The sequence below is a fragment of the Rhipicephalus sanguineus genome, chromosome 1 (assembly GCF_013339695.2).
Source record: "Rhipicephalus sanguineus isolate Rsan-2018 chromosome 1, BIME_Rsan_1.4, whole genome shotgun sequence".
NCBI classification, from domain to species: Eukaryota; Metazoa; Arthropoda; class Arachnida; order Ixodida; family Ixodidae; genus Rhipicephalus; species Rhipicephalus sanguineus.
The window spans coordinates 321,216,130-321,227,884 of NC_051176.1; the positions used below are offsets into that span (position 1 = coordinate 321,216,130).

At 46.3% G+C, this 11,755-nt stretch overlaps 1 protein-coding gene and 1 long non-coding RNA gene across 5 annotated transcripts; one reads left to right on the forward strand and one right to left on the reverse strand.

Moving 5' to 3' along the window:
* Window positions 1-3,593: 3,593 nt before the first annotated feature.
* On the reverse strand, window positions 3,594-4,426 carry LOC125756938 (uncharacterized). The gene is made up of 4 exons (XR_007414895.1): window positions 4,334-4,426; window positions 4,166-4,242; window positions 4,027-4,094; window positions 3,594-3,886 (listed from the first exon to the last, which is right to left on the reverse strand). It is a non-coding gene; the product is annotated as an uncharacterized LOC125756938 (long non-coding RNA).
* Window positions 4,427-7,789: 3,363 nt separating this feature from the next.
* LOC119379490 (uncharacterized) lies at window positions 7,790-11,516 on the forward strand. 4 transcript variants are annotated; one of them, XM_037648792.2, is made up of 7 exons: window positions 7,790-8,005; window positions 8,526-8,621; window positions 8,803-8,865; window positions 9,032-9,082; window positions 9,314-9,364; window positions 9,597-9,647; window positions 10,047-10,313. In XM_037648792.2, the coding sequence occupies exons 3-7, from the start codon at window positions 8,857-8,859 to the stop codon at window positions 10,200-10,202; spliced, it is 318 nt and encodes a 105-aa protein (XP_037504720.1). In that variant the 5' UTR covers window positions 7,790-8,005; window positions 8,526-8,621; window positions 8,803-8,856; the 3' UTR covers window positions 10,203-10,313. The 4 variants fall into 4 exon arrangements, with proteins under 4 accessions (XP_037504720.1, XP_049267957.1, XP_049267958.1 ...); XM_049412000.1 differs by lacking the exon at window positions 9,597-9,647 and having other exon boundaries at window positions 10,047-11,516; XM_049412001.1 differs by lacking the exon at window positions 9,314-9,364 and having other exon boundaries at window positions 10,047-11,516.
* The last annotated feature ends 239 nt before the right edge of the window (window positions 11,517-11,755 follow it).

Here is an 11,755-nt window from a genome sequence, read left to right on the forward strand (position 1 = left end):
ATATCGTGACGTCACGTGATGACGTCGTCACATGACATCGTCACTTTACACTGCTTCTGTGATCGGTGCACCGATCATGGAGCTAGCGCAAAACCAGGTGAGGTGCAGAAAGCTTGCAGAGAGGAGGGGGGAGGATCTACCCGTCGATCGAGAAGAAAAAGAACCTAACTTTCGCCTTGGCGTTTTCTTAGGGGAATGCATTAGGGACAGTGAGGGTCTTTGCCATTGAGGCACTGCTGTACATCACGGCGTTTGTCTACCACATCTGCTGATAACCACATAGGTGTATTTAGAGTGTTATTTCATAAAGTACAATTTTATTGATCCCGTATTCTATTTGTTTGTTACTGTCGAAAATAATTGCCGAAGAGGTCAATCCAGAACACTCAACTGCATGAGCCCTTATTTTTTCATTAGCGAGTGAAGTATGGAGTTCCCCTGAGATGATTTTTCCATGAGATTTTCAATGAATCGAAATATTTCTAGCCTTCATAAGAGCCCCATAATAATATTCAGGGGCTTGAATGTTAATGCAATATGCTTCTGTAATGCACTCCAGGATGTAAAATTTGCTGCTCCAGAGTGCTCCCAGATGCAAAATTATCTGCTCCAAAGTGCTCCAAGATGAAAATTTTTGCTGCTCCATAGTGCTCCAAAAAGGAAATTTTGCTGCTCCAAAAATTGCTCCAAATCAGAAGTCCTCGGTAGCATCACTGCGAGCCTTGTGGTGTGCCGCGGTTGGGTATTGGCGTTAAAGGGACACTAAAGAGAAACAATGAATTGGTTTAGATTGATAAAGTGTGCTCGGAGAACTCTTCTGTAGTTTATTTCACCACCATAGGTTTATGATTAGAGGAGAAAACCAAGTCCAAAGTTTCATTTTTAAATTTCGCGCCGAACTTTGTAATTCGTGACGTAAAAGACTTCAAAGAGCACTTAACGTATTTTGGCGCCACTGGCTCGACGATATTTCCACAAACTCGTTATGTCAAGTCTCTGGCCCCCTCAGAGGGCAATGTACTTCGATTTAACCGATTAGGAACTACGTAGGCCCAAGCAGGCGCCGTCAAAAATATGTGACGTCACGGCAAATGGTGCGGGAATTCCAAGGTGGCGTCGCCACCTGTATTTTCTTTTTGCGCGTTTTCTCGCTTGTTAAGCGTCTTTTCGCAGAAAGCGTGGTGTTTTTGGTATCGTGGAAGACTACTAATGCGAGAATAATCGTTTTGCTCTTTAGTTAGTTCGAGTCGAGCTGATGCCGATTGTAGCCATGCGGTTCGTTAGAAAAGAGGTGATGTAGTTGTACGTTTTTTTCCCCACATCCAATGTTACGCAGCTCCTCAAGTATTGTTTCGTGTGGGATATGGAGTCGAAAGCTTTTGTGAGGTCTAAGGCTACGATAAACCTGTCCGTGCTCCCGTTAGGTGGATTGAGCGCTTTTTCTTTGAGTAGCAGGAAGACGTCCTATGCTGCCACGTGCGGTCTAAAGCCAAACATTGGGTTGGGAAAGAGTCGGTGTGTCAGATACGCTCAAAGTCGCAGAAGTTCGTTAAGAAATGAAAAAAAAAAAAAAACGAAACCGCGCGCAGTCCTGATACATCTCGCGCCGCTCTGTACCCAAGCAACATTTTATCCTTGGCAAAATGTCGGCCTGACGTCGCTGGCCAACTGCACTGTCGTTGACCCAACCTTGGCAACCAATGTAGGGCCGGTCTTGGGGATTGACATTGGCCTCATGTGGGCCTGCGTCGGCACCCGATGTAGGCCCGTCCACCGTGGCCGATGATGCCGAGTGCATGCCGCTCGCGGGTTGACCAAGGCCCGACATTACATAAGCGTCGATTTACCGACGGCCGTAGGCCGGTTGCGGACGTTTCTCGCTAGTATTGCTCTGCTTTTTTTTTCTTATTTTTTTGTGCATCAATTGTTTTTCTGGTGTGTTGGTGTGTGTCGTATTTAATGTGAACGGGCAGTTTATAGAGGCGTTTAACTATATCTGAATTAATTACGGGCAAAGTGCACATGTAAGACGGAATTGAATGCCTCTAACGGTCTGCACTAATTAACGTGTCAATACGTAACACACATAAAAGAAAGACGTGAATGTAAGTTTTCTCTCTTTAGATGTTTATTTTGCAATTGTATAGATGCACTAATTTTACATGCAACATTGTTCGCACGCAGCGTTTGCATCAGCCCTTGTGCAACGCAACCGTACAGTCCACGTACGCAGATGCGACGTTTTATTGTCGAGATGCGAGACGGTAAATCGCCACCCTCCATAGGCGTGCGCAGGTCCATGTGACGCTGCATGATAGCACTGACATATATATAAGACGGACGGCATTCTTGTTGGATCGGCTCCCTTTCGGCCAGTTCTCGTGCTCTTGGCCCTAAACACGTACGCAGATGCCACGTTTTATTAGACAGTTATAGTTTAGCGGGCTTAACGGAATAGCGGGCTTACCGGAATAGCGGGACCGAAATGCGCATGCGCAGTACCGTATGTGACCCGTAGCGTTTACCGTACGAACGCTATTTTTCAGATTTAGCGTTAGCGTGTTTGCGTGGTTAACGTAGTGTACGTAAAACATGGCGGCGGTTTTCGACGCACGCTTCGAACTGAATTTAGCGTTGATGTAGACGGATCCACTTCTTTCGTAGCAAACGACTGTGCGAAATTGCTTCGCTTGCCTTCAGGTAGCTTCGACGACATGGTATTACGGATAACTTAGCGTAGTTTTTGAGATCGCTTCCCATTTCGAACGTCCCTAGGCCTATCTAGAAGATCGGTGTAAACAAGTCTGCAACATGAAAATTTTCGCCTTTGGTGCTTAGTTCATATTTATTTACTTTTATTTTCACTAAAAAAAGGAGTAATAATGCTGCGTGCGGGGATACAGGCGAGCATTCTCGGTTTTGTTCTTTTCACTTTTTTTAACGCATTCACCCTTCGCTAGGTGGCGCCACCGTCCCGGCTTGGGCACGTAAACGCTATCCCGCTAAACTAAAACACGCTTTCCGCAAGCAACGTTTGCGGCACGGTAACGCTATTCCCTTAACCCCCGCTATCACGCTAACGCTAAACTATAACTGTCTATTGTCGAGATGCGAGACGGTAAATCGCCACCCTCCATAGGCGTGCGCAGGGTTCCCCATCAGGGGGGGCAAAGGTTCATCGCAGCGCCCCCTCAACCTACTAAATCAATGTAGAGGGCAGATTTTGCGCCCCCCCCCCCCCCCCGTTATGTAGTCGGGTACAACTTTAGAAAAAAGCGGCATTTGCACCTCAAAGGCGGATGCACACGCGCTTCCACCAATGGGCGCGCGCTCTAGACTGACGTCACGAGCCGGACGGCCGGTGCCTCCGCTCAAGGAGAAGAAGCGGGACTATTTCTTTGCCGCGGAGGCAATCGGCTGCCGCGCTTCGGTCATATGGGCGGGGCCTCTCCTTTTTTCTAAAGTTGTACCCGACTATAGAAGGGAAGGGTCGATGTACGGGGCCGATTTTGCGCCCCCCCTCTTAGGTGATTAGGGGGGGCGGCCGCCCCCCTGCCCCCCCTGTGCGCACGCTATGCCACCCTCACCGAGATGTGAGACTTGCATTGTTCTTCTGTCGGGAAAGATTGAAAGAAAGAACAATGAATAATACTGTGAGAAAGGTAGATTATTTACTTGACCAGTTGCACAGTCATGTCGCGTGTAGAAACTATATTCACACAACTAAAAATAATTTTGTCGCTGCACAAACAAGAAAAACACTGCACTTTCAATAAATGCGAGTGTGCTGAAATTCTGAGAAGTGCTTCAAGCTCCACGGCGCACAAACTAGATAATATGTGGAGACAGGATGGATCGAGGTTTTCATTGTTGGCTCGTAATGTCACTGGAAAATAATCTTACCTTCAAAGCGGCCCCGGGCCAGTCACATATTGTGCAGTCGGCATTTACAGCACATACACCTGCGACCAAATTCAATGTGAAAAGCGATTGCGTTATACTTTTGTAACCAAGCATGCGTCTTACCAGAATTCTTTTCAGTTGGCGAGACCAGCGCAGCACGCTATCCAGACCAGTCCTTGTTGCAGTGTTCCCTAGAGAAAACGACAAAATAAGTCACGGTCTTACAATAAGATGCCACAAATAAAAAACAAGAAAATCTTACATATTTGCCCGTCAACGAAGTCTTGGGTCCACTGACAAATATAACCGCCGTTCGCCTGAACATTTCTGATCTGCCAGCTAGAAGAGACGACCAGATTGACGCATCAAGTGTGCAAATAAAATGTGATTTTGTCGCTAGACAAAGCTCACCATGCGATACACCGAGGACGAGTTCGCGTCAAATCCTCGGCAGCGGGAGACGGCCGCGCGCCTCCAGGATCAAGGCAAACGAAATGCTTCTGAGTGCTTGCCCGTCTCTGTGACCCTGTGTAGTGTTTCAGCACGTCCTCGCTCGAAAGAGCTACGATTTGGCGGGAAGGGAACTCACGCACGCCACGGAGGTTGCTTCCCTCCCCAGCGCTGTGACAAAGAAAAAAAAAACCGCGAGAGGTCCGGGGTGCGAGTTTGTAATATGCAGAGCGCTCAACGCATGGCAACAGCAGCGGCGCGCTATTGGCTGCGCGCACACAGGGACGCCGCTGCGGAGTTCCGCCTAGCAACGGCCGCGCCGCGCTCTCCTTCTCGGGGTGCCTTCCGCGGGAATTTTAAACGGTGAACGCGGCCGCTGGGCCCCGTAGAATTTTCGTCGTCGCTTGTGAAGTGCTAACTGCTCTCGCGTTGACCGACTACGCCGTCGTCGCCGTATGGTTCGACTGTGCTTTGTGCATTTTGTTTTGTTATAACGGTGAACACGTTCGCCCATGAACATTTGTGTTGTCGCCACTGTCTTTTGTGCCTTGGCGCTGCAGCAAGACGCGATTGGCCGTTGTGTTCCACTGTGCGTTTCTTTTTTTCTTTTTTTAACAGTGAACACGCTCGCCCTTGAATATCTGTGCTGTCTGCTGTGTCTTTTGAGTCATCGCGTTGTCGCAAGACATAATCGTTGTTGTGTTTGACTGATTGCTTTTGTTTATTTTTTTAACGCTGAGCACGCTTTCACGTGAATATATGTGTTGTCGCCAGTGTTTTTTGTGATCTCGCGTTGTCGCAAGACGTGATCACCGTGGGTTCGAGTGTGCCTTGTGTTTTCTTATTATAATTTTTTTCGCGGCTGATCTGGCCAACGCATTTCGCAGCCCTGCAACGCCGGTGTTGTACGGCTATGACCACGGAAAGCAGCGCATGTTAGACGTCGGCGCGCCGCGCGATCGAATGCGTTGAAGACAATGACAGTTCATCGCCTGACGTTGACGTGCCGCTGCCGTTGCCATGCGTTGAGCGCTCTGCATATTACAAACTCGCGACGTGGTTCGGGTGAACATCACTGATGAACAAGACGCCTGCAGCTGTGTAAAAGATTACGGCTTGAAGACAAACACATCGTGGGTTGTAGACTTCGTGAAGTCAACAGCAAGGTGTGAAAGGTAATACAAAAATGGTGTTTCATAACTTCAAAATTAACTTGCGGCATCTTCTGTGGTGATTTAAATTCATGCTTTGGGGATAATGTCCAATGATGAGCCGTCTCAATGAGGTCGTATTATTTGTGCACTTGAGCCGTCTCAATTAGGTCGTATTAGCTGTGCTCGTTCTGCTGCCCTAATTGAATTTTGTTTGTATTTCTTTTTTAGTAAATTTGCAATGTCAATCTGGCTCCCAATCTCTGGCCGATGCAACCTTGGGTCCTTGCTGGTTATTGTTTGTAATTTATCTATATTCTGTCAGTCGCGGTGCTGGCAATTCTTTCCAACTGAGCTTCAGTCAATCCTTCTAAGGTGTTATGCATGCCCAGGTGCGTTAATCTCTCTATGCTGGTGCTTTCGGGCAAGCCTAGGGCCTGCTTAAAAGCTTTCCTTACGAAAATATTGATTTTGTCCTTTTCTGTCTTGTTCCATTTAAGCCTAAGAATGCTAGCCTCCTTCATTCCGTGATATACTTGTTTGTGATTCTCCTGATCAGCCAGTTGCCTTAGTGACCTTAGTCACTATTTTTATAAGAGTATTGCTGTTAGTTCGCTCCGACTCAATGTTGAGTACAAGGACCCTAACTTGTTCAATGATGGGGACCTTTTCGTGCAAGTCTGTATCTCCTCGCACTCTCTCTCCTTCATGTATCTCTTGGGCCACCTCCTGTTAAGTATGGGCCTGTAAAGTTCTGATTTCTCTGGTGAAAATTCAAGCCTAGTGCCTGTGAGGTAGACTTCCACTTTATCTACAACTTCCTGTAACTTCTGTTCTATTTACCTATCACTGCCTTGCGAGATCCATATGGCAACATCATCCGTGTATACGGAGCGATTGATTCCTTCGATGTCTTCAAGTTTTTTCTGACAATCCTGTCATAATGAGATTAAGAGCATGAGCAATATCATGGAGCCCTGAGGTGTAACTAAACTGTCCATGCCCCTCACCTCAGACTCGAGTTCCCCCATGTTAAAGGTAACCTTCCTATTCGTTAGGAAGTATCGGATGTAATTGTATGATCTTTCTCCTAGGTTTAAGTTGGTGACCAAGTGAGTATGGCCAATGTGCAGGTTTGTGGAATACTTTCGTGAGATCCAACCATAATGTAGATCTGGTTCACATTGCGCTCTGATTGCTCTCATTATTTTCCCATCCTATGGTGCCTACGCCATAACATATGAAAATAACTAGAACACAATTACTTATGTGGCTGCGGCACTTTTTCAATTTTGTTTCGCCAACCGCACGCCACGTATAAGGGGGGCCAAGTGCACACATAATACGACCTAATTGAGAACGGCTGATCATTGGACATTATCCCCAAAGCATGAAGTTAAATTACCACAGAAGATGCCGCAAGTTATTTTTGAAGTTATGAAACACCATTTTTGTATTACCTTTCACACCTTGATGTTGACTTCACGAAGTCTACAACCCACGATGTGTTTGTCTTCAAGCCGTAATCTTCTACACAGCCGCGAAAAAAAAATAATAAAAAAAACACAAGGCACACTCGAACCCACGGCGATCACGTCTTGCGACAACGCGAGATCGCAAAAAACACTGGCACAACACATATATTCACGTGAAAGCGTGTTCAGCGTTAAAAAAATAAACAATAGCAATCAGCCCAACACAACAACGATTATGTCTTGCGACAAAGCAAGGGCTCAAAAGACACAGCGGACAGCACAGATATTCAAGGGCGAGCGTGTTCACTGTTAAAAAAAAGAAAAAAGCGTAAACGCACAGTGGAACACAACGGCCGATCCCGTCTTGCTGCAGCGTCAAGGCACAAAAGACAGTGGCGACAACACAAAATGTTCATGGGCGAACGTGTTCACCGTTATAACAAAACAAAATGGCACAAAACACAGTCGAAGCTTACGGCGACGACGGCGTCTTCGGTCAACGCGAGAGCAGTAGCAGTTCACAAGCGGCGACGAAAATTCCAGGGGGCCCGGCGGCCGCGTTCACCGTTTAAAATTCCCACGAAAGGCACCCCGAGAAGGAGAGCGCGTCGTCTCGTCGTGGCGGCCGTTGCTAGGCGGAACTCCGCAGCGGCGTCCCTGTGTGCGCGCAGCCAATTCGCGGCGAGAACGACCTATAGGTGGCAGCACCGTCACCCCGCTAGTGTGGATACTGGTTTCGTTTGGTGTGTGGAAGTGCACGGGGCTCCTGTTTTCACATCGTGATTTTGTGTTCCGTACACGCAGAAAACTCTTCGTTATCGATGGTGAGGTTTTGTTCGGTGCCACAATGCCGCACATACTGCACAGAGCCAGGGATAAGCTTCCATTTTTATCCCACCGACGCGGAACGTCGCCGACTGTGGCTCGTTAGGCTTCGTAACGGCAAGACGCCTTCCAAGTACGCGATGGTGTGCAGCAAACACTTCGACGACGGTGCATTCAAGCATTCGCAGACGAGAAAGAATGGTGAGTAGTCAGCGATAACTTCGCTAATGTGTGCATTTATACGCTTGTTGCTGCTGTGCACTACGAGCCTGAAGACGGTCGCAGTAAGCGAACGCTCGGGGAAGCTTCCCTGTGCTTTGATTTTCCTACACTTCCGCAGGAAAATTAAGCTAGAATCAATCGAGAAAGAAGAAAATTAATTCATGGAATTTATTATTTGTCATTCATGTACCGTCGGCGCTGTGAATGCAAAGTTAGTTCGCGCTCGGCTATGAGTCTGTTTAAACGAGAGTCCCCGAGCCCTTTTGAAGTTCGCGCATGTTCCATTGTGTTTACACGGTCGCGAGAACAGTTCTCTGTTCCGCAGGGCAAGTACGTGCACCGAAACGCGGCAAGTGTGCATGCATGATCTGGTGCATAGTAAAGGGTATCGTTTTATGAGCCCCCACTCGCCACGTAAGCGATGAAAATGCGCGAGCGAGTTTATCGCCACTGCTGATCTTGATGAATATATTCTTCTCGCTCGCTCTCTTTTTTTAAGGGTTTTCGCGGAAGAGATTGAGGCCTGACGCACTTCCGACACTGAACTTGCCAAAGCGCAAATTTGACAGACATAAGCTACCTCGCAAGCCACCGGGTAAGTGAGTGTTTTGTATCGATGCGTGTTATCATTCCAGCCTGCGAACGAATTTAGTTACGCCTATGTTGCCCGATAGCTCGAATGTACCTACCTTCGAACATCTTTTTCGGTGAAGGTTACCCGCGTGCTTTCAAACGTTCACGCCCCCGATTATTTCTTTGTTTTTTTTTTCCAACAGCAAAAAGGATCCCTGTTTCCAGGCAATCACAGGGGCCCATAAATATAACAAGCGATGTTGCTGGTGAGTTAGAAATTTCATTTATTTCTCATTGTCTCAGACGATTACAAAACTAATTTTGGCTGCGCTTGGTAAATGTTGACTCAGATTCTTCCTAACGGGATGTGCCTAACTGTCGTGACGTGTTGTGCATAACTTTTACTGCAAAAATCAATGATGTATTGTGCAGGTCACGCCTGTATTCAGGAAGATTGTCCTGCTGTGGAGACCACAGATGAAGGTATGTTTGCTTGATATTAGGAAATTGAGTACCGTTTTTGTTAGCTAGCACTCTGGCTTGGTATGACGAGGAAGTGGACTTGGTGTAACCAGTATTCCAGAGGCATAGTTTTCCCATGTGCCTGGAGGGTAGGAGGGGGGAGTGAAGGTAGTATAACTGAGCATTGTGAGGTGAACAAAGTAAATGTGTGCATAACGTTTTTACTGCAAAAGTCAATTATGTATTGTGCAGATCACACCTGTGTTCAAGAAGATTGGCCTGCTGTGGAGACCACAGATGAAGGTATGTTTGCACGATATTAGGAACTTGAGTACCGTTTTTGTTAGCTAGCACTCTGGCTTGGTATGACGAGGAAGTGGACTTGGTGTAACCAGTATTCTAGAGGCATAGTTTTCCCATGTGCCTGGAGGGTAGGAGGGGGGAGTGAAGGCAGTATAACTGTGCATTGTGAGGTGAACAAAGTAAATGTGTGCATAACTTTTTTTACTGCAAAAGTCAATTATGTATTGTGCAGATCACACCTGTGTTCAAGAAGATTGGCCTGCTGTGGAGACCACAGAAGAAGGTATGTTTGCACGATATTAGGAACTTGAGTACCGTTTTTGTTAGCTAGCACTCTGGCTTGGTATGACCAGGAAGTGGACTTGGTGTAACCAGTATTACAGAGGCATAGTTTTCCCATTTGCCTGGAGGGTAGGAGGGGGGAGCGAAGCCAGTATAACGGTGCATTGTGAGGTGCACAAAATAAATGTGTAATTGTTGTGGCAAAAATATGGAAGTTCCCTCGTGCAAGCCTCATTGCAACATTACATTGCTTGTGTAGAAAACAAAATATATCTGCTAATTTATGGGCAGCGCCCACCTTCCCGCACCAATGCCTCTGCAGTACACATTAACCCAAGTTGCACACAGTCAGGTACACTGCTCGAGTTAAGTCACATTAAGTTTTCCATATTCATTACAGTGCCACAAGATGACCTCCTTGAACAGTTCGCCGCAATCGTGTGTACACATGCTGGCACACTACGGGATGCCTGCGTGCAGGCGAATCCTCTCCAAGTCATCGGCCGTCCCAAGCCTCTCCTTTCATGTGCTGCTGTTCAGACAGATCACACTGTGAAAGTGCTTACAGGATTGCCATGTTTGCAGCTGCTGAAGAACATTATTGAAGAGTTCACTGCCTTGCGCATTGAATCCATCCCAAGAGGTTTTGCATTGAGTGATGAAGACACTGTGCTAATGGTTTTTGTGAAGCTTTACCACAATGTAAGCTTGAGCTTTTTATCGGTTCTCTTTTCTGTTCACCGTACAACTGTTTCAAATATTTTGAAAAATGCGATATGTATTCTTGCAAGCATACTTGGAGAGGCAGTGTTTTTCCCAAGCAAAGAATCTGTCCAGGAAAACCTAACCATTTACTTCAAAAACTACAAGGAAACTCGCATTGTGCTAGATTGCACAGAGGTTCCACTTGAAAGGCCACGTGACTTAACATCACGGCTACTTACCTACAGCCAGTACAAACGCCAGTACACAATCAAAGTATTGATTGGCGTCGCTCCAAGTGGCATGATAACTTTAGTAGGAAAATCATTTGGAGGTCGTGCATCAGACACGCAACTAACTGCTCATTCAAATGTCCTTAACATGTGCACGGCCTATGTAGACAGAGTGATGGTAGACAAAGGCTTTCTAATAGAGAATCTCTGTGACGAAGCTAGGGTCAACATGGATAGGCCTCCATTTTTAAAGAAACGGCAACAGCTTGAAGAACACGAAGCACACAAAAATCAGGCTATTGCGCGAGCAAGGGTACATGTAGAAAGAGCCATTCAACGTGTAAAAGCCTTCAAAATTCTGCAGCAAAGGTACCCGATCCAGCTCTTGCCAGTCTTTGACAAAGTTATCGTGTTGCTTGCTGGTATAGTAAATTTGTCGAAGCCAATTTTGGGCGAGGACAAATTTCTACCAAATTGCTAAGCCGTAAACAGAGTCTACAGACACAAATGTGGCTTATCTTTGTCATCTTGTAGCCATAATTTTGTAAACGCACATTTCTTTAAAGATTTGTCTGCGTATGCTCCTTGCCTTTTTTTTATGTGTTCACTTACAACTAAGCACTTTCTAATGTTTGATCTTAATGGCGACTTTTTTCATGCTCATATTAGGGGTCTGCGAATGTTCGAGTTTCGAATTCGAATCGAATAATGCCTTGTCGAATATTTCAATTCGGCTTTCGAACAGCTAGTATTTGAAGTTTTGAATAATTTGACAGAACGAATACCTGAAACGTGACAAAGGCCAATCGTGACGTTTTGTTAGGGTGGGGTAGCTAAAACTAACGCTAACATCGTTAAACTTCATCAAACTTGCACTAATATGTTGGTTAAAAAGCAAGCGCATGTTTATTTTTGAAAAATATGTCATTTCCAAACGTCATGGCTCCAGCAAAGAAGGCCAGGGAACAGTCTGGGAGGCTCTAACTGTTAGCGTCAAAAAATAACCAGCACACTGAGCTCAGCCCTTATAGTCAAGAGGTTCAAAAATACTTCAATGAGCCGCTGATCCCAAGAAAGGATGATCCTTTGAAATACTGGAAAGAGCATGGAGCTGTACTTTCTTGAGGTACTGCCATAATTGTTAGCGATACCTTCCCATCCCTGCTACTGAGGT

Excerpts from the sequence above, each read along its gene's own strand:
- LOC119379490 (XM_049412000.1), top strand. The coding sequence starts at position 7,801 with ATGGTGAGGTTTTGTTCGGTGCCACAATGCCGCACATACTGCACAGAG. Across the intron at positions 8,622-8,802 it reads GCTACCTCGCAAGCCACCGG|CAAAAAGGATCCCTGTTTCC; the intron begins GTAAGTGAGTGT and ends TTTTTCCAACAG. Across the intron at positions 9,083-9,313 it reads TGTGGAGACCACAGATGAAG|ATCACACCTGTGTTCAAGAA; the intron begins GTATGTTTGCTT and ends TGTATTGTGCAG.